The sequence below is a fragment of the Amphiura filiformis genome, chromosome 17 (genome assembly GCF_039555335.1).
Source record: "Amphiura filiformis chromosome 17, Afil_fr2py, whole genome shotgun sequence".
Taxonomy (NCBI): domain Eukaryota; kingdom Metazoa; phylum Echinodermata; class Ophiuroidea; order Amphilepidida; family Amphiuridae; genus Amphiura; species Amphiura filiformis.
The window spans coordinates 51,680,321-51,702,405 of NC_092644.1; the positions used below are offsets into that span (position 1 = coordinate 51,680,321).

Genomic DNA, 22,085 nt, shown 5'->3' on the forward strand with positions numbered 1-22,085 from the left:
AATGAAATGATAACTGAGCTCATCATTGACACGAAAGGGTAATTCCCTTCGATAATACGTTGCTTTGTGTGGTGTTAAGTTCTTATATATTAGCACATGACTCATGCAATGACGAGAACCTATTGAATAATCTAATAAAGTACAGCGAAGAAAACCTGCTATCTTCGGTAGATAGCAAAAATATCAAATGGTGTTAAAAAAAAGCGCAGTGATTTATAGTGTGCTACGCACAGGCACAACGCCTAGACGTTGATCCACAAGCCTCAGCACACTTTACAGATGTTTGTTTGTTTGCTGGGCGGTGATTTTGTCTGTTTGGTGTTATGATGTTATATGTTTGAATGTTTTTGTTTAATTGTTACATCATAACGAGTATCTCCTGTGAAATCTAGACTGATATTTATGCGATAAGAGTCTGCCATCTGCAGTAGATAGCACAACTATTTAACTACATCCGAAGAGATGAAACTTTTTTTTTTGTACGGTGGGTTGGGTGTGTTCATACGTGAATTGTTTATTGGGGTGGGGTCTTTGTGTGTTTGTTATAGGGTGTCGGTTTGTTTGTTTGTTTGTTTGTGTGAATTATTCTCTCCCCTTTTCTTAAGACCCATTAATACCTTTAATCATTCCAATTTTCAATGTCTAACGCGTTTTACTAGACTGGTATCATTCTTATGGGATTTCTTTATTTTTATTTAAGTGAGGAAATATAAAAGATTCGAACAAACTAAAGACAAGTGATCTGTGCACACCGTATCTGAGTTTAACAATTTGGAAAAAAAAGAAGAGATTTTTGAAAACCTGAAAAGGTCAACGTCCTTGAGCATATAGGTGTCAAATAGAAATCTACGCCAGTGCCTTTTGAAACAACGGAAGATCTGAGTTCGTCCTGATAAAGTTCACCAGAACCACTTTTTTTTACAAATCTGGAACTTTTGTGGCCTTCAAACGTGCATTGTAATGGTATCGTAGGTGTGAACATGGCTATTATTATCCACGCCAATCAATCATGAACCTTAAGACTTTCACCCCAGGCTTAGATGACTCATTAAAATAATTATTGACGGTCCGGGCCTGGGAACTAAATATTATTCATGTCGGCCCTATTTTACAAAGTTCATGAAGAACGTAAAGTTTAAAATCTATGATTCAATCCTTTTTCACCTGTCGTCGATGTAAATTCGGGTTTTTCGTCTATTGTTTCATCAACTATTATTATGTATAGGCCTAACCATATGAAACTAAAAACCCGAATTACGATCGACGACAGGTGAAAAAGGATTGAATCTAGTAAAAATGTGAGATGATTTTTAGAGAAGCCCGATATTTCATTTTCTATGCATTCCACTCTCCTCGTCTAAGCTCAACTCCTAATAGATTAATCTCAGGTATAATAGTCTCAGATTTATACTAAAGTATTATTTTCCTTTATCAATAACACCGCCTTATTTCAATATTTTCCGAGGCTTTCAAGATATTATGCATGTGAATTTTGTCTAGTTTTGATCCATTCACGAACTTCATCCACTTATGACCTTTCAAAGTCGGAAATTTCAAATAAAAGCAAAACTGCAAAAACAATAAATATACTGAAGAAAAGAAAAGACTTTCCACCAAAATATTAAATTAATGTGACATTTGCCCGAGTGCAACACTATAGAACTGTATCAATTATTTCTCAAATGACCTGCGGTAATGACTTTGTAGGCCTATATTTCATGATTCAACTTAACAAAAACCAAATAAACAAAAATACACTGACACGAAAGATTACAATGATACCTGCCAAATTTGGGTGTAAACAAGTGCTAAACAGACAACAAAAGACATTATGAGTCATAGTAACCATTGTGAAAAGAGATTATTTCCGACGACTAAAGGATTCCCTATGACGTAGTCGTGAATCGACCAAGCAAAGGTCCCCTTTTGTTATTTAAATTAGCTATTGAGCTCGGTTCTTATATATTTCGGGGTTCTGCACTCGAGCAAGTCAAACTTATCGGCGATACCAGCCAGTCAAGTCGTATGGAATACAAGACAATTTATTTTGTTATGTAATTTATGGTTCTGCACAAGTGATGAAAATGTTTTACCAGCTCATATTTTTTGCCATTTTGGCTGTTTACAGTTCTGCCTTTCGATTGGTAAGTTTCTTATTTGAAATTATTTTCTACTAAAGTAAAAACGTATGTTTTTTTATGTTTCATTTTAAAGGAGGTTTAATAATGCTAGTTTCTTGTTATCGCACTATTTGTACTTTAGAAAATAGATCTTTAACTGGAATATTTTACTTACACGTTTAGTTTTACACAACAATTACTATATAAAAATTTGACCTTATGGTTTTTCTTATAATATGTGTCGTTATAAATATTTATTTGCAAGTCGCTAATTAAAACACAGGGTTAATTATTGCATACCACCTCACACCGCCGATGTAGCAAAAGAATAACAGGATGAAGTTCAACATTTTGACAATGTCTGCAAGTTCTCAAAGCTACAGTTTTGTAATGAAACTCGGCTTTAAAAACTGATTCCAGGGATAAATTTGTTACAAAATCATATGCATACTAAATAAGACCAAGTTACTCAACAATTTATTTGGGTAATTCGACGTGTTAGGTCAGATTCAAGGGATAAATTAATAATTTATGCGGACCATTTACTCAACAATTTATTTGCGTAATTCGAAGTGTTACGTCAAATTTTAGGGATAAATTTAAAAAAATTGCATATTAAATAACCAAGTTACTCAACAATAATATTTATTTGTGTAATTCGGCGTGTTAAGTCCGATTCTATAGGGACTCATAATAATAATGTATGCAATACTATGCATATTAAATAACCAAGTTACACAACAATTTATTTGCGTAATTCGAAGTGTGATAACCGGTGTAAACTTTTTGATATTTTAATTTGCTGAACCAAACAGAACAAAACATTAATTTTGATGTTGTTTACGTCAAATTTTTACGTCAAATTTTAGGGATAAATTAAAAAAAAATGCATATTAAATAACCAAGTTACTCAACAATAATATTTATTTGTGTAATTCGGCGTGTTAAGTCCGATTCTATATATAGGGACTCATATAATAATTTATGCATATTAAATAACCAAGTTACACAACAATTTATTTGCGTAATTCGAAGTGTGATAACCGGTGTAAACTTTTTGATATTTTAATTTGCTGAACCAAACAGAACAAAACATTAATTTTGATGTTGTTTAGAAATACTAGAACATATTATATGATTTATAACTCAAATGATATATCACATACTTTCTTAACTTTCAATGGACCGCTGTTTATTGTGCAAATATTTTCGTGTTTGTTATAATGTTTCGGATATCAGGCATGATAGGACCTGTTGTGATTTTATTATCACAAGCACTAATTAATTCCTTTAATATTTAGTTTTCGACATTAATTTTTATTGCTTATCTCTGGCTAACGGATCGAAGTCTTGTCATTTCCCATAGTTTAGAAGTTTTCAAGTCTAACATTGATTTCGTAAAATGTACTTCTCTGTTCCATAAATATTCAATATTTCAATGAGGGTTTGTGAATTTATCATCTGTATAATGCAACTTCGAAGTGACCAATGTCGATAAAATAAATTCAATTTGGCTTGAGAATATTGGTGGCTAATAGCAACTACTATATTACCAACTTGTATTTAAACTTTACCAATTTCGACAAAGTATAGAATAAACATGTTAAACATGAGACTCTGGAGTAGTTGTTGAATGCCTCATACATTGATAAACAAGCAATCGGAGACAATCAAATTTCTTTTTTTTTTCCCTTTATCACATTAAATTAATATAGGCCTATAATTGCATTTTTATTTTAACAGGATCTTGATTTTATGACATCTGATGATTTAGAAAGATACTTCAGCGTAACTACTCTAGAAGAAGGTAAATACTATACCATTATTTTACTGTTTATTTGTTTAATGCCAGTTTTTTAGTTAAAGACCCATTCAGTGATCCCAGCGCAAGTGTAAGAAAATTAAATTTGTGTATAAATTGCTTAAATGACAAAAGTATACCAAATTCTGAATTTGGATGATTTTTACGATCGTCCGGATGAGCAAATCACTGAATGGGCCTTTAAGACGTACAACTGATTACTATAGCTTCATGCACGATTAATAACGTTATTTTTCCACTCCCGGGTTTTCCGCACAGTTCCCGAATATGAAATAGTCGACCCTATCGCCTACAGCGCCGGAGGACGACACAAAAGACACATCGAAATCAAAGAATCTACCAAAGAAATCAAGCTGAAAGCTTTCGGTGAAGAATTCCATATGAAATTAGAAGAAAACACACAGCTCATAGCTGAAGGTTTACAAGTGGATGTGCATAAGGAGGATGGCACCGTAGAAAAGATACCATTGACGACAACGAATTGCTTTTACCACGGTCAACTTTTATCTCATGAAGTGTCAACGGTTGCAGTTAGCACTTGCGACGGATTGGTACGTTGTCTTGTCGTTAAATCGGGTTTCTTTTGGGATTTTTAATGATAAGTTTTACAGTTTACCAGGGATTGATCTAGCCCGGGCCGGAAGGAATCAAGAATAAAGTGACATGCATGGTGTGGGCGCAACTTTACCATGGTCTCACGAGGGCAATAATATGTGAAGAATTGAGTAACTTTAGGCACAGATATTCCAATATCTGTGCTTTGGGGGATCTTTAGGGAAAATGTGGGGTCTAAGGACCGCACATAATGTAAACCTCAATATTGAGTGCCTCGTGGGGTGGAACAGTCCCGCCCCTCCCCACCCTTACTGATATGGTTTTTTCACATCTCTTTCTTCTGTTTATGAGTTATGAATCTGCTCCCCAATCTTTCCACTTTCCTGCTTTATTCTATTACATGTATCATCAGTACACACATGACACAGGTCGGGCGTTCACGTTATTCTGTTTAACTGTGATTGATCTATATACAACCCTTTTAAGATTTTTCAGTTATATACTGCACGAAGGATGTAAAGAAATGATGATTTCTCATTTATTATTGCAGACTGGTATGATAGCAACAGATACGCATGACTTGTTCATTCGTCCCCTGAGCGAAGAGCACAAAGAAAAGTACAGACGCAGACGTCGTGATGTTGAGAACCCTCATGTAATTTATAGAAGAAATCCACCAAATCATGCAGGAGAAGGCAGGAATTGGTGTGGTATGGATCCAGGTAAGGAAACCTTCAAGTTGTCCTAAATAGCTCATTTTCAAAATAAAAATAATATCAAACAACGATCCTACCGAGCCCATTTGAATTTGAAAGACTAATTATTTCTTCTGGGGCCTTCGTATTCAAATAATGACCCATGGCATTTGCAAGGACCGCATGATGATCAAGCTTTCGCAGATTCAATTTTAACTTATTTTGAGAATTAGGGCCTACTGACTTATATAACTAAAAGCTAAGTAATTGCGATATGTTGTCGCTGCTGAGAGTTTTGCACGTTCGAGCTATAAATATTTCAGTTATTCAATATATGGTTTTTAATAGTTGGTGCACGGTGGAGTGCAATTATGAAGCTCTACTCAGGGCACAAACGTTGAAATTAGGAAAGAAACCCCATCCTTATTTGAGTTGAACGTGCCCAATAGGGGATGGGGTTTCTTGGCACTGTCTGTTGGAGTCCGTCTTTAATACTATAGCGCTCAGTAAAAAGTAACTTTTTTCGGTGTCTCTTTGCAGAGTACCATGAAGCCGCTTATATGCTTCGCGAGTCAATGTCAGAGATACATCGAATGCATGCGGCCATGGCACCACCACCCCAAGAATATTTAGGCGACATAAACTTCGATGATGAAACCACCATGCCAACATACTATGAGGATACCACAGAGGAAGATTCAGGGTCAAATGAATACGACGATGACGCCGAAGGTACCGAGTCCAATGAATACGACGATGGCAGCAACGAGGCTACAGAGCCAAATGAATATGACGATGACGCCGAAGGTACCGAGCCAAATGAATACGATGATGGCAGCAACGAGGCTACAGAGGCAACCGAACCTGCTGATGGCAGTGATGAAGACGAAGACAAAGGTCGCCGTGGAGAAAGTGGTGGCGGCGGAGGTGGTCGTGGACATGGTTCCGGTGGTTCCAAAGGTCGGGCTGATAGCGGAGGCAGTGATCCCGACGGTGGTAGTAGTCGTAAGAAACGACAAGCTAATGGGCAAAAATATTTGGAAGTAAGAGTTCTGGCTGATGTTGATATGCTCAACTACCATGGTCAATCTGGCGTGATACAGTATACACTTACACTTATGAACATTGTAAGTATATTCAATGACATTCATGTTTATTGTGTTTTCAATTACGTAAACTGTGTCCGGTATTAAAGTTGCCTGAGCTGATCCGTAGATATAGTTCTGTATAGTTATACTTAAATTACGTATCAGCATATGAAAAATTTCATATTCTTACCGTACAATATAAATCAATTCATCTGAGTTGTTCTGCTCTCCTTACACGTACGTATAAGTATAGCCTGCGTATTGATGATCGCAAAATATTCTAGGATGAAATAAAAAAAGAATTGACTTATTATTTCATTGCTATTATTCTGTACAGGTTGCTGCTCGTTATATGGACCCAAGTTTAGGTAGGACCATCATTATCCACATCGTAAGGCTGGGATATCTAACAAGTGATACTGTAAGTCAGTAAACATAAAACTGTAGAATATTGTGTTTTATCAATTTTGTTGGGGTTAGGGTATACACACTGACCATGTCGATTAGTGTTGTCTGTAAGACAACCAGCTTCCGCTATGACACTGTATGACAAGATATGTTAGTAGTAATAATTTGTCCTGTTGCTAAATAGTAAACACGACAAAAACAGCTCACTCTATACAATTTTCGGTCTAAAAGATTACAACAGTGTCATCAGTCTCTTGAAAAAGGACAAAGACCTTGCTGCTATAGCTGCTATGATTGTCCATGATACAAGAGCTTGCAAACTCATCATTCATGGTTGCGAAGGTTAATTGTAGTTTATATATTTGTGCGCCTAGTATTTGCTGCAGTCCCTGTACACATTAATGTCCAGGTGTTAAATGGTGGAGGGATTGGGGGCCACAGTGCTGTGTAAAAGTAAAGAGGTTTAACATAGTCGATACACTATAAATCGTTTTCTTCTCCCTCATTAATAATCCCAAACTGACTAAACAACTAAAATAAATTTCAACTTTACACCGCAGGGTTCTGAGCGGGCACCGAACGGCCGTACCGTGAGCTTCAACGTGTATAAAAATGGTGTCTCGACTCTAAATAACTGGTCCCAATATCAGTATGCTACCAATCAATGGAGTGACAATGCAGCTGACCATTGGGATCATGCAGCACTCATCACCAGGTAAGATCCATAGATTGGTTTAATGATTGCAAATAATCGATTCATTAATGGTTGATCGATTAAATAATTGAACGGTAGATTGAATAATTATATGAGTAATAATTTTTATGTTTAAGATTGAAGTTGCTTTTGATGTGATTTATCGTAGTTGGATACAGTTGGAGTTGAATTAATCACAAAATGTGAAACGACTGCCGTTTTTAGGCCTCTAAGGCGTGGCTCAGTTATCTGACTTTCGAGGCCGAAAAATATTACAACAAGGCCATACATTTATTTCGTATTGGACACTGCCATGTATTTGAATTGTTGATACCAATCATTTTCTTCTATTTGCCCTTTTTACAGGAAAAATCTTGAAATCAATGGACAAAACAGTTTGTTGGGAATAGCTTGGGGGAATGCAACGTGTTATCCACCACGACAGGCTTCAGCAAGTCAGGATCAAGGATTATCTTCCGGCATAGTCCTAGCACACGAAATTGGGCACTCGTAAGTTAAGCCAAATTAATACCGATCGCATTTTTGTACTCCCCAAAACTCTGCCCAATCCTAAATTTCTGACAAATGGGCTGTATCCGATTTTGAACCAATAAGATAGAGTTTCCTTTTGCTATTTAGGGTGGTGCAATAATTATATGTACCCCGGGGTGAATTCTCAAAATGGTCTGCCAAAAATCGCTTGCCCCCCCTCTGGCCGTGCCAAAAATCTTTACCCCCCCCCTTTCGACGTGCCAAAAACCTTTGCCCCCCCTTTGATGTGCCAAAAAATCTTTGCCCCCCCTTACACATGCAAGATTTTGGGGAACCTGAATTTAAAACCTTAAATTGTCTTATCATATAGTGCGAGCGCAGCGAGCAGGAAATTTTGCATATTTGAACGTGTTCCTAACGTTTTCCTACACCTTTTAGGGCATAATATAGAAACGGTGCGCAAAATACCCAAAATTGCTTGTGCCAAAAATTGCTTGCCCCCCCTTTTGACCTGCCAAAAATGCTTGCCCCCCCTTTTGGCCTGCCAAAAATCTTTGCCCCCTATAATTCACCCGGGGGGGTACACATAATTATTGCACCACCCTTAGGAAACTGGCACAATTAGCGAACCAGAATACTGAGTGATAAATTCTGCTTTACACGTCTATGTTTTCTCTTCCTGTCCTCTTTTTCAAACTTAACACTAATTTACCACTATAATACTCCCACTATATAGACTATATCTTACTCACTGGGTAATCCTCATCAGCAATGCTCTCCTCCGCTCCTACAAGTTTCCTTGTCATTTTTAACGTTTGTTTTCCTGAAATCTGATTTTCACACTTGGCTCTTTCATTCTCTTTACCTTAAAGATAATGTTCTTCTTGGTTTTATATGATTGCGAATTTGTTTATCCTTTCAAACAATCTGAATGCAAATGTATTTCGATTATGAATTGCGTTACAGGCTTGGTATGGAGCACGATAGTGACAATGGCTGCGTCAATGGTAAAAATATCATGTCATCAAGCAGACCCAACGGAGGACTATCTTTCGTCTGGTCAAGCTGCAGTCGTAATGATCTTAATATTTTCTTCAGGTAAGTTGCTCCATCAGTGATCTAAAAATACAAAGTAGGGTGAGATGGTCGAGCTGAGCCATCAGTCGGAATAATACGATCTGCATGAGTTTGAGTCAATCCTGCGCTTGAACTTCCCAAAATCGTTACTACATAAAGGTCGGGAATATGTTAGCATGGTTTGTGTATCAGATATATTAATTTCTCTGATTGCGAAGCATTAAACAATATTGTATAATTCCTTCTCACCATGCACCGTAGGCATACAATTAGAAGAACATGCAGAAATAGGTAATGTGTTAACGGCGTCTCGTGGGTTGGAGTCACGCAAATTATGCTGACTAGGCTGTTACCCATATTTGGCGGTTCTCAGCTGTCGCGATTACCTGGCTGATGGTGACTGTACCCACCAAGTTTTATGCCCATACAACAGTTTTTACTTATTTGATCTCAAATGACCCCTGGTGACTCCTACATGATTTTCCCAAAATTGAGCTCTAAATGGTGACTGCACCCACCAAGTTTCATGCCCATACGACAGTTATTACTAATTTGACCTCAGATGACCCATGGATAACCCTCCAAATGACCTTTCAAAAAGTTGGCTCTAAATGTTGGTCCCGTTCAATCCTTGCACGTTGAAGTCTTTACTTAACCCATGAAGACATATTAGTAAATAGAAGTGAATTGATTTGTCTTCATGGGTTAGGTAAAGACGTGATTAAAGTGTAGCTTGAAATAGCAACCAGTGGGTGGAATTTAGAGATGGATGAACCCGGGACCTTTGATTACAGGTGGAAGTGTTTGTATTGATTGTCTACGCAGAAAGGATGGGATAAGGGTGGTTTACTTTATCAAATATGACATCTGTACTTTAGCATTGGGTTAGATCGTATATACCTTATTGGTGATCCACAACATGCTCATCTATCAGGGCACAGTTGTTTAACCCCGATACATTTGTACATTCATTGAATGACCTTTGAAAATTTGGGTACAAAAACTCATATTCTCTAACTTGAGGTCAAATTTTGCACTATGATTGTTTTATTGAGGTTATTCGGGAGGTTATTGAACAATGCCATTGGGATGAGGTCATTGTGGTCCATAGTGAGACGCTTATAGAATTCATGGCTACTGTGTGTTTATCTGCATTTCCCTACAGTGATTCATTCAAAACCTGTCTAAATGACCAACCAATAGGAGCATCACAGTACCCAGTTGATGCAAACAGCCGACCCGGTAGTACATTATCTGCTGACCAGCAATGTGTACTGCAATCGACCGACGTACAGACATACGTAGGTTCATGTACGACCAATCTTGCTGTAAGTACATTTTATTTGCTGTCATTCATTTTGTAAATAAGGGCAGAACGTGGGCAAATAGTCATGAAATGTCACAGACTGCTGAGTCCAGGGATTCTAATAGCATGATTTGGCCTACCAGCAAGTCGCGACCCTTTAAAAGTGGGATCTCCAGACTACCCACAAATATTAAGGAAGACAGCTTGTGACACAACAACATCGGATAAAAGCATAGGCCTATAGCCTATTTAAATGATTCTGTTAAGTTTTGAGTTGCTTAAATCCCGGGCGGAAAGACCGGTTTGTTTGGTCTCAAGCCCAAACACCTAATCCCATCAACCCTAACCCTACCACCAAGTTTAGTTTGGTAGGCCTTATACTTCAAGTCGAAATGTGAGAATCCATCATAGATTTGAGTAATCAATATTTACACTATACACTGTCCAAAGTGTCCCAACATTTTGTCTGTCATTATAGACGGACTTCGAGGTCTTTGCTTTGCCTTTTGTAAATGCCCCTATTGGGTTTTGAAATGGTCACTCAATTAAACACTTATATACCAATAATGTTGCTTATATTAATTATCGTTTTTGTTATTTGTATATTTAGGGCATCTGTGCCAATCTGTTTTGCCGTAGTGCCAATGGATACTGTTCTGGAATAGTAGCAGCTGCAGAGGGCACCAACTGTGGCTCAGGAAGGGTAAGGTTTTCTCAATTATTTTTAGTAGTATAGTATTTGTTGTTATTTGCTTGTTTATTTTGTCTGTAATAGCATGGAATTAAATAACTACAGCATGCTTATGATGCACCGGCATTCCACAATGTAGTTTTTTACCAAGCATCGAAACTTATATTGTTTTCTTTCAATTTGTTTCTTGACTTTCAATTTACAGTGGTGTATATCTGGCCAGTGTGTGACCAATACGGGCTCCAACAACAACAATTACGAGTGGAGAGTGAATGAAGGTCAATGCAGTGTTACTTGCGGAAACGGTAGGTTTACAGGTCTTATATTTCTTTGCTTAAATTAAAATGACTTGTAAATAAAAGTTTATTGGGAAAGATTATGAAATTAATTCAAAAATGTTTGTATTATTTGACAGGTCTTCATTTTATTCATTGAGTTCTCCTTCCACTAAACTAAGCATTTTGAAATCAATTTGATATCACGTGAACGTTATAACTTGAAAACATGAGATATATAGGATATAGCTCCATACGATCCGATAATCCCGGCCGATAATATAAATAGACCTCGCCCGCCTGCACGAGCGGGATAAATTTTTTAAATTAATCAATACTTTTGCAGCACGTTTCGTTTGTAGCCCCCGTTTCACCACTACCCGAATACACTTTTATGACTAATCTTCGAAGCAAAACCCCCTAAACAACGTTACAATTCTCTTCAATCTCCTGCAGGTCTTTCCACGCAAGTTGTCCAATGTTTCTCATCCTCTTTGAATACAAACGTGGACATTAGCCTGTGTGATGCGTCAACAAGACCCAATCCAACAACCCAAACATGTTTCCTAGGTACTTGTCCACAGACCAACAACAATTGGAGCCGGGTACCAGGTCCATGCAGTACAAGTTGTGGAAGTGGTGAGTCCATAGGGTTTATATTCATGATAATATGTTTCACCAAAGTAATAGGCCTAATGGCTGGTAATGTCCTAAGCCCGGTCCTAAGACAGGAACTCATTGCCTGACATGCCTGAATACGTCAAAGTGCTATTAAGCTGAGGTATTTTGTCGTCACACTTTGGAAACCACTGTAGACTAGACATGGTAGAAGGCGATTACTAATATTATGTGACCAGTTGAATTAAAGATCAAACATTTTGCGACCAACAAACATGACAAACTAAGCTAAACTAGGATCTATGTCGTATGATCTAAAATGTCAGCATATGATCATAGTCTCGTACTAGACTTTATGATATATAGAAAAACTATTATTATGGACTCACCTACCTTTATAGATTTATAGATGAATGCGGTGTAGTCTAGGATATAACGCTGCCCTATTGTGTAATATCTCGTATATCACTCGTATAGTCATGATCATGATGATACTTCACTTCTATACTTTGAGTACTCTTTTCATACATTCATAATGTATTTCCCTTTGACCTCAGGTACCAGGACAGATGCCATCTCTTGTCTGTCTCCAACAGGACAAACTCTTGCAGACAATCAATGCAATCTCGCCACCAAACCCACAGCCACTACATCTAGTTGTTTCGAAGCTGAATGTCCTACTGCATTGTAAGTATCCTTAAGTATTACGAAACCCAAATTACTGGTAACAACTAAGAACAAATGACAATATTTTAAACCATAATTTGTGGCATTAAACACATGTGTACTGTTTGATATAACAAATTTGCCCAATAACGGGTTTTCTGGTGATATAGAGCATATGTTATACACAAAACCCTTTCATGAATCTAGGCCTTAAACTAGTCTACTTATATAACGTTAAGGGTAGTTCGATTTTATGCTTTGCTATAGTTCTTTGACACTATTTTAACATCCTTGACTTTTATCTTTCTAGTTGGCAACCATTTCCATATGGATCGTGCAGTGTTACCTGCGGTACCGGTACTCAGACTAGGGACGTCTGGTGTGTTATTTCTAATGGACGGAATCTGGTCAGAATGCCTGATAACCAATGTAACCAGCAAACCAAACCACCAACCACACAACAATGCAGCAATCCAACTTCGTGTCCTAATACAAATGTCTGGGTGACGTCATCATTTTCACAGGTTTGTTTGATCAGTTGATTGTTGTTAACTTTTATTTTCCTCCCATAAGACTGACGCGATGTTTATCCCGGGCTAACATCATTAGTTAGAAGCCACTCATATGAAGCAGTTGAAGGGAGCCTCTAAAATGAAGTTGCTGTAGACCTTTGGACTTCGAACCAGCTTTAAAAGACTCACATTTCACTCAAATTACAAGGTTCAAGTTAAAAATCCATATCTTAGCTAAGTAAATGAAGTTATCAAGATTTTAATACACTAATTTAAAACCTTGTATAATTTTGATTCATTACAGTGCACCGTTACTTGCGGTGGTGGTATACGAACAAGAACAGTAACTTGCAGGTCATCGTCAACATCCACCGTAATCCTGAATGATTCGCAATGCCAAGGGACCAAACCACAAAGTTCTGAAGCTTGTAGCACACAGAATTGTCCCGTATCTCCAAGTCCCGTCTGGGTGACGTCATCATTTTCACAGGTTTGTTTGTTTGTGTTTACTAATTTGATCCCGTAAGACATTAGACTGACGCGAGGTTAGCTAACATCGTTAGAAACATACACATGATATAATAGGAGCTGAGACTCTAAACCGTTTTGAATTAAGTTGCTGTAGACCTTTGGACTTCGAACCAGTTTTAAAAGACTCACACCCAGGACTCACATTTCACTTAAATAACAAGGGTCATGTTAAAAGTTCATATCTTAGCTAGTAAATTAATTTATCAAGATTTTAATACACTAATTTGAAACCTTGTATAATTTTGATTCATTTCAGTGCACCGTTACTTGCGGTGGTGGTACACGAACAAGAACAGTAACTTGCAGATTATCTTCAACATCCACCGTAATCCTGAATGATTCGCAGTGCCAAGGGACCAAACCACAAACTTCTGAAGCTTGTAACACACAGAATTGTCCCGTATCTTCAAGTACGTATCGAGAAATGTTCCATCGGTAGTAAATAATTAAAATTATAGGATTCGCTTCAGCATGCGGGTTCCCCAGGGTTTCATTTTGGGACCACAACCTGTAATATCGTCGTGTGAGTGCAAGAATATTTTTATGCGAAGTTGAATAGCTTCTTCATGTAAAAATGCATTCTTTGTGCGGCGCAACCTGGACATTATCAGTGATTATAAAATGTTGTGTTTTTTTTTTTCATTTCTTGTGACCAATCATCCCAAATTGTTGCTTTGTCATTGCTTGGTATTAATTCGAAGTTGTTCGTTGTGATAATGCAAAGGGGCAGCTATCTCCGCCCATAGTATATTTTTGCAAACATGACAAGTTTCAGAATATTGCATTGTGATAAAAGCTGCCGCATGAATCAAGTTATAATATCCTTTACACCTACCCGTGAAACATGAGGCTGATGCGTATGGATCAAATGCTACAAATTATGCATACTCCTCTCAGAAAACATTTGATAATAATTTATTGTAAGCATTCCTCCCAATCACAATCCGTAATCAAGGATAATACTTTGTGTGACTAAATTAAAGTATCCATTTGAATTCAATAAAACTAAATTTACTTCACTTATTGCATCCTCAGGATACACCTGGTTCGCGACGGAAAGTTATGGACCATGTAGCGTTACCTGTGGGTCGGGAACGCAATCAACGCTCACTCTCTGCGTCGATAACCAGCTTTTGGTTACAGTCGACGAATATTTGTGTGATATTAACATCAGGCCTCAATCGACGACCAGAGGGTGTAATACAGGTGTTTCATGTCCCTCAAGTGGATCGTGGGAAACTGGTCCTTTCTCTCAGGTAAGCCAATAAACTCAGTGATCAAATAATTAAGGAGACCAGTAGAAAAGGTGACCCGCTCGGGAAACATGGGAAATGGGATTCTAACTCTCAAAGCACATGAACACCTGTGTCTTAAGCAAGCTCTTAGTCACTTGGCCACAGAAGCCTGATGATTTATAAGCAGGTTGCAATTCGACCTATAAAGTGGTTTACTTAATCCACAGATATTGGAACCTCCTCCCGCAAGTTGAACATAGCTGCTAGGGCCTAAATGCGAGAAATAAATGTTATCCTCCCTGTATATAGGCCTAGCTAGAGGAACTAAAATTGGATTCAGTTGTCTACATAATTAATGAACTTTAAACTTATAACATGGCAATAATCACCATGGCTCTGTTTTTCCATATTCATCATGGAACATGGAAAAACAGGGGCATGATCGTATGTAAAATACTGATGTACACGATAATAATTATGTAAATGATTATCTCTTTCCTCTCAGTGTGATGTAACTTGTGGGGAAGGCACTCAACAGCGTGCCGTATTTTGTACCTCAACTTACACCAATGCACAAGTCTCGTGCGACCCCAATACTAAACCACGAACGACTCAATCATGTTACAATGGACAATGTCAGAGTGGCCAGTGGGCACACACGCAATACAGTTCGGTAAGTAAAGCATTGTCATGAATTTCTTTCGCATAGTGACGAATAACGATCCCTATCAAATAACGCGTGGAATGCTTGGCTTGTAGCGACCATGGCCAATACGGCTTTGCACTGCCAAAAATACATGTCGCTTATGATTGATACTAATTTCTTCCACAATTAAACTAAACTGGTTAAAAATAAAATCCAGACCAGGGTCCAAAAGTAAAACAGGTTCAAGGGATTGTACTGCTTGTACAGTAGTTTTATCAGACAAGTTGAAAACTTCACTTTCCTGACTTTGCTAGTTCTGCACAATTTCTATTAGGCCGAGTGAAATAAAATACATGTTTCTCGTCCGCGCCCTCCTCCTTTTTTGAAGATTTTTCAAATTTCTTTTTATTTTGTAAACTTTCAGTTATAACTTGTTGAAAAAGATGTTTCAGAAGTTGAAACTTATTTTACAGCATTGTAAATGCATACATCATTTACAAAGAGTTTTGTGATCACTAGAGGGGCCTACCTCTCAATACAATAAAATAAAAAGGGCCTCCTCCTTTTTCTCAGATATTAATCTGTATGTCGAATACCCAAAATATGGTGCCAAATACAGGTATTTAGTGTCGTTTTCCAATAAAAAATAAAAAGCCCCTCATTCTCCTAATTTTCAAAAACCCGGACGAGAAACATGTGTTTATTTTTACTTGGCCTTAGATAATAATTGTTCAGACAAGTGAACGACATCATCAAAATATATATTATTTTCTACTTACTTTCAGTGTTCTGTAACGTGTGGACAGGGTATACAAACACGTTCCGTGTACTGTTATTCGCCGATCGGCAACAATCAATTAGATGAATCCGATTGTGATGCAAATACCAAACCATCAACTACGGCCACGTGTAATGCAGGAAACTGTCCATCTACCAATGCCCCCGATCAAGGTATGTATCTCGCTCTCTTCTTCTTCTTTTGTTCCTTCCCTTTTCTCCTCTTTCTCTTCTTCTTTTTTCCTTCTCTCATCTTCTCTTTATATTTCTACTCCTCTTTCTCCTCTTCTTCTTCTTTTCTTCTTCTTCTTCTTCTTTTTCTTCCGGATTGTATGGATTTCAACTGGAATAACACAATTAAGTAAGGCACAGGATGGTATTAAGAATCCAACACATTTTACAAAAATTCCTATAAAGTCATGGACGCTCATTCCACATAGTCATGCTGAAGTGCCGAGAGTTTGTAGATTATGTTATGTTAAACGCCTGCATCATCCTCTAAACTTTTAAATTAACACTTATAAGTGTTTACAAACATTGCCTGTTAATGTATCATTGTGTTTATATGCTGATTAGTAATAACTGTCAGAAAGGGTTTCTAACACATGATGTGTTTGATTTAACGCTTACTTTCCAGGCATTCAGTGCGCTGGCCTTTGGACAAGGTCCGGATTTAATTTGAACCGATTTTCTTTCTCAACTAATGGCCGACTTTGCAAAGAGGCTATTGTGGCTCAACCAGGACAGACGATTCGACTTACCTTCAATCAGTGCTACATCAACGCGGCTCAAGGTATGTCATCATCAAACCCATACACACTGTAAAACATTATTTTTTGAATTCAAACTGAAAAACCTGTAAAATATTAGAATAAAAAAACCTTATCAAATTCCATGAAATATGTATAGGACTACTTATGTACAGTTAAGGGGCTTAGCCTATATAACATCATTATAAATATTATGTTTTTACTTCATCAGCATGTTTTAAATGTTCATTATAATGTTTGAAAATCAGCAGTGAGAGCCTAATACATTATTTCGGGGTCAGAGGTCAGTTTTGGGCTCAAATTCACACCCTCGTTCACATAACTTATACTCACGTTTCTTTTCTTTTTTTCCTTCTTAGGTGATCAAGGGTTTGTTCGTGATGCTCAAAACCTTCTTCCCTTCACTTGCTCTGGTAATCTTGATGACAATGGCCAGCCATTTGTTTGGACATCAACTACTCATCTTGTACAATTAGAGCATCTTGGTCAAGCTAATCATGGTTATGACGTGACTGTGGAATTCATTGGACAGCCATCGAATGGTAAGAGAATCCTTTAGTTTTGTGTTTATAGCTGATTAGTAATAACTGTCAGAAAGGGTTTCTAACTTTCTGTCCATTATACTAAATAACTAGGTGAAGTTTAACCGTAAAGTTTGACCGTTTAACGTGAAGTTCTATGGGGGCTTAGTGTGGTAATAAGACTTTATGTCAAAATCGCTCCAATGTGGAGCCACACTTGGGTCCTGATGGGACCAGGGTCAAACAAAATGCACAAGCCAGGCTAAAAAGCCTATATAATAAGCGAAGAATTAAAGACAGAAACAGATTCGGAAGATAAAGATCAATTAAAAGAGGCCACTCCCATCAACCAAGTGAATAATTTTACTGTCAGCCTCTGGGTCAATGTCCCGGGTCAATGTGCATCATTCCGTTTGGGTGTCAGTAGGGACATGTGTAAATATTATAAATATAGAAGAAAAAAAATCAGGTTTGAAAAACTTAACCAATTTCATCATATTATAAGATTCACATTATGGCTTTAAGAAGAAGTTGTAGATATTTGATAGGTAGTCGTTATGGAAGCTTACCAAGTTTTTCCCTCTCATTCAATGCAGGTTGTGACAGAGTCCTCACCGCACCTTCAGGAACAGTGACTAGTGAAAATTACCCATCCAACTATCCAAACAACCAACGGTGTCAAACTTCCATTATGGCTCCACCAAACAAAAGAGTTCAGATGAACTATCAAGATATTAGACTGCATAATAATCGGCTGTGCTCGGATAGATTGGAGGTTTGTACATTAATTCCATTTTTTTACAATTATTTTAGTTTTTAAGCAAGTGCACAATGATTTTGGTAAGGTAGCGTCTTGCATTTTGTGACTTGCATTAAGTTCTCAACAATGTCAGCAAAGGAAAAGCGTGAAATGCAGAAACATGTGTCTTGCGTGAAGACCTGTCTTGCCAAGGTGTCGACCCATTATGATGTCATAGGTTTGCATTTACATTCAGGACGCCTTCTGTTGTTTCACACAAAGCTTAACCCCCTAGACACTGCCGTACTGGTCATCTAACAGCATTTCTGATTGGTGGATAACTTGAAATGCTCATTTCAAAACTTGCATTTGCAGATTATCTTATTAATACGGTACCCTAATTGATTGGTTCACAATTGGACACAATTGTATATTGTGGCAGACTGCAACAAATCTTTTCAAAACCAAACTTGCAAAATCTTAATGGTATCATCTAGGTTTAGCTATGAGCATCACAGAGTTGCAAAGATACATTTTAGTGACATCATAAATTTTAGACAGAACCATTATCACATTTCAGACTTTGAAGTTATAAATATTTAGTTTGCGAAATATAGCTATTCTGGCTTCTTATCAAAGAGCATGTGTCGAGGGCAGGTCGGTGCCGGTATTTATTATGAAGAAGGTGTGGAATTCCCAAAATGTGGACCTCCAGAAAGAAATCAATCTATATACCAAAAAAGTGAACTTTAACACCCCAACAGTGGATTTTTGTTTGCAACCCCTCCCCATAAGGGTCTGCGCATGCATTTCCCAACTTTTAAATAAGATACCAATGGTGCTATACATGCTACATGTTGAAGAGTATAACGACTATTTGTTTTTGTTTCGTTTTTATTCATCAGGTTTATGACGTAGATAGTGGTGATGGTGTTAGGTACTGCGCATCTCCATCCAATGTATCAGGACTGAGACAACCTGCTCATGATAACAGAGTCCTTGTGCAATTTATTAGTAATAATGACGGCAGGACCAGCCGAGGATTTTCTATCAGTTATACCTTTGTAGATGCGTAGGCATTTCACAAAATATACAGTGGCGACGGTAATGGGGGATTTCCATTAAGAGCATGGGCTTTCCACCCAGTCAAAATCACTTACCCCCTTCCCCAGGAAAAAATGATGGTGCCACCACTGCTTATAAGTATTCAAACAGCCTCAGGTACCATTAAATTAATGGCGGGTCTTCATTGATTAAACCGTTTTTGTTGCTGTTTTCAATAAGCTGTCACCAGGTTGTTATCATGCATCTCACAAAAATGTTGCTATTTTTATTTGAGGTATAATGCTAAATGGTTTTGACCTTTTGACAGCTTTTTCAATTTGTTTGTATTTCTAATTTTTCAAATTTTGTCAAAGTAAAAAAATGATTTTGTATTTTAAAGAGTTTTGTGGTGTTTGAACCGAACAGTTCAAAAGTGAAACTCAGGCGTTATAATGGTTATCAGCCATATGTTATTTATATACTTAAGGCCTTAAATATCAAAACTAAAATATACTATAAGGAATTAAGGAACCGGATAATATAACATTATTGTATGAATTTAGCGAGGCTTATTGAGCCGTATAAGTGCAATATGCAGGTGATTCAATTCCATACATGACACTGAAAAACTGACAATGCAATTGCGAAACCCAAATGACTTTTTCTGAAGTTCGTTTTTTTAACTGTTAAAAGCCTATTCAGTGATCCCAGCGAAAGTGTAAACATTTAAATTCTTGTTTATAAATTTCCAATAAGTGAGGCATAAGTCATTAAAAATTGTCATTATGTATTTTTGAAATGAACAATTTGGCAAAAAAGAGCAACCACAGTATACATATAGCTAATTTCACTACTTAAGTAGAGACATTACAATTTCATGTAAAATGTCTTACTTTGTCTTAGTACACGGCTTTCGGCTTAACCTATGGTAGCACATCTACCAAAGTGCCAAACTCTGGTTTTTACGATCCTCCCGATGAGCAAATAACTGAATAGGCCTTTAATAAAGTACCAAACAGGAACAATCTCCGAATACTGAAATTAATTGTAGGTGGAATATACTTTAGTACCGCACAATTTGACATTTTTATCATATGTATTCATCTTATAAATTTTCAATTTGAGCACAATATTAAAATACGTATTTCAAAGAAAGCACTGTAGTTTTACGGGTATACTATTCATAAGATTGAGCAGCACGGCGTGGATGCCTTTTTTCTTTGTACAATCAAATTGCTTTAGTATTAGTCTGCCAGTTGAATCTATTTTATTATATTCTTTGTATTCATTTTACGACATTAGACAATGTTTTATTTGTCAATAATTAAGAAGTAATTGTCAAGAACCATACAGTACATTTTAATTACTTCAAAGTCATCTGAATCACCGATGTTTAAGATTTTAATGCAATTCAAATTTTGGTACAACGTCCGCTCTTTAATAACGGTGCAAATCAGTGAGTTATGAGGATATGTGTGTGTGTGTGTGGGGGAGTAATATGGAGAGAGGATATATGTGGAGGTGAGAGAGTGTGTTTGTTGGTGGGTATGTAACGTGAAGTTGAACTAAGCTCTTGAAGGGCAAAATATGTAATAATTTATTAATATTGTGCTAATACTTCATGTATATTTGTATTTATTCCAAGCCTGGCTGGTTCCAGGTTAAACAGTTAAGTTGGAGAAACTTAAAAAATAAATGTGTTGATCACAAAAATAATCAATGATTTGGTTTGACTCATGATTCTTTAATTATTTATTTTGCGTGGTGTATAATAATGGTTAATTTTATACCACGTGTCATTGTCCTACCTAGGAAAATGCGACAGACCGGCAGAGCAAAGCCTGTTAAAAATATGCAATTGCAACCTATTTTGAAGAAAAAACCTGAGGAAACCTGCATAATAAACCAGGCGTACAATAGCGCCATCTTCATTCTATTCCTGAGGAGGCGCCCTATTTATAGCGTTGGCTTTGGATGTTTAATTATTTTCTTTATTTTCCACCCAAATAAAGAAAATAATTAAATGTCCAAAGCTAACGTTAAATAGGGATCCTCTGCCTAATTTATTTACGCATTTAGTTTGGCTGAATTTTGTTTTTGTCCTTCAATAAGATTTTTTTGTTTGCAAAATAAACACTTAAAAATGCTTTAAAAGTAGGCCTACTAGAAGACCCATTTAGCCGTTGACCTTTTACTGAAATGTAACCAACTAGACCCTAGCTTCATTTGTGGGGTTTTTTTTTGGGGGGGGTACAAGGGTCTCCTCGTATTGTAGAGCCGAATTTTACGATGAAAATCGCCAACTGCTTGCCGTTTAGTCAGTGGCATAGCCAGGGGCCTGTGAGAAGTATTGTCCCTGGAATGCTGACCGCCTTGATATTTTTAGGCTCTTTTTGTCCTTTAACCGAATTTTATCAAATCCCCCCTCCCCCACTAGCACTGAAAGTTACCTTTCCCCACTTCCCCTCCCCTTAAAAAATATCATATCATGCGCAGTTTGTGCACATTTATGTCAATGCTATCTTCAGAAGATAGCCCTCCTGCCTGTTATCAAATATCAGTGCAGTACGTGGATAGCATGTAGCATGGTTAGTTTAATTTGGCTTCATAAAACATATAAACATCAAGGTTTACATATTAAAGTTCGTAAGCAACAAATCGGAAAAATTTGAATTTCGTCTTTCACCTGGCGATATGAAAAGTATAACGTTTGAATCTTATTCGGGGAAGTTTACACTCCTTTTTATTCTTCAACTATACTGCAATATAATACGGTTATATCCTGACAGCCTCTTTGCCTAAA

The 22,085-nt window shown here is 37.2% G+C and overlaps 1 protein-coding gene across 3 annotated transcripts; it reads left to right on the top strand.

The window, feature by feature from the left end:
• The first annotated feature begins 1,987 nt into the window (after positions 1 to 1,987).
• LOC140137943 (A disintegrin and metalloproteinase with thrombospondin motifs 6-like) lies at positions 1,988 to 21,002 on the top strand. Of its 3 annotated transcripts, XM_072159746.1 has the most exons (24): positions 1,989 to 2,144; positions 3,864 to 3,927; positions 4,201 to 4,493; positions 5,048 to 5,219; positions 5,733 to 6,319; positions 6,618 to 6,701; positions 7,249 to 7,403; positions 7,749 to 7,892; positions 8,841 to 8,972; positions 10,117 to 10,279; positions 10,868 to 10,960; positions 11,154 to 11,253; positions 11,680 to 11,862; positions 12,399 to 12,528; positions 12,818 to 13,031; positions 13,324 to 13,509; positions 13,807 to 13,960; positions 14,586 to 14,806; positions 15,291 to 15,458; positions 16,217 to 16,382; positions 16,846 to 17,001; positions 17,338 to 17,520; positions 18,096 to 18,274; positions 19,144 to 21,002. In XM_072159746.1, exons 1-24 carry the CDS (start codon positions 2,079 to 2,081, stop codon positions 19,312 to 19,314), a joined length of 4,164 nt encoding a protein of 1,387 aa, XP_072015847.1. In that variant the 5' UTR covers positions 1,989 to 2,078; the 3' UTR covers positions 19,315 to 21,002. The 3 variants fall into 3 exon arrangements, with proteins under 3 accessions (XP_072015849.1, XP_072015848.1, XP_072015847.1); XM_072159748.1 differs by lacking the exon at positions 13,807 to 13,960 and having other exon boundaries at positions 1,988 to 2,144; positions 13,324 to 13,477; XM_072159747.1 differs by lacking the exon at positions 13,324 to 13,509 and having other exon boundaries at positions 1,988 to 2,144.
• The last annotated feature ends 1,083 nt before the right edge of the window (positions 21,003 to 22,085 follow it).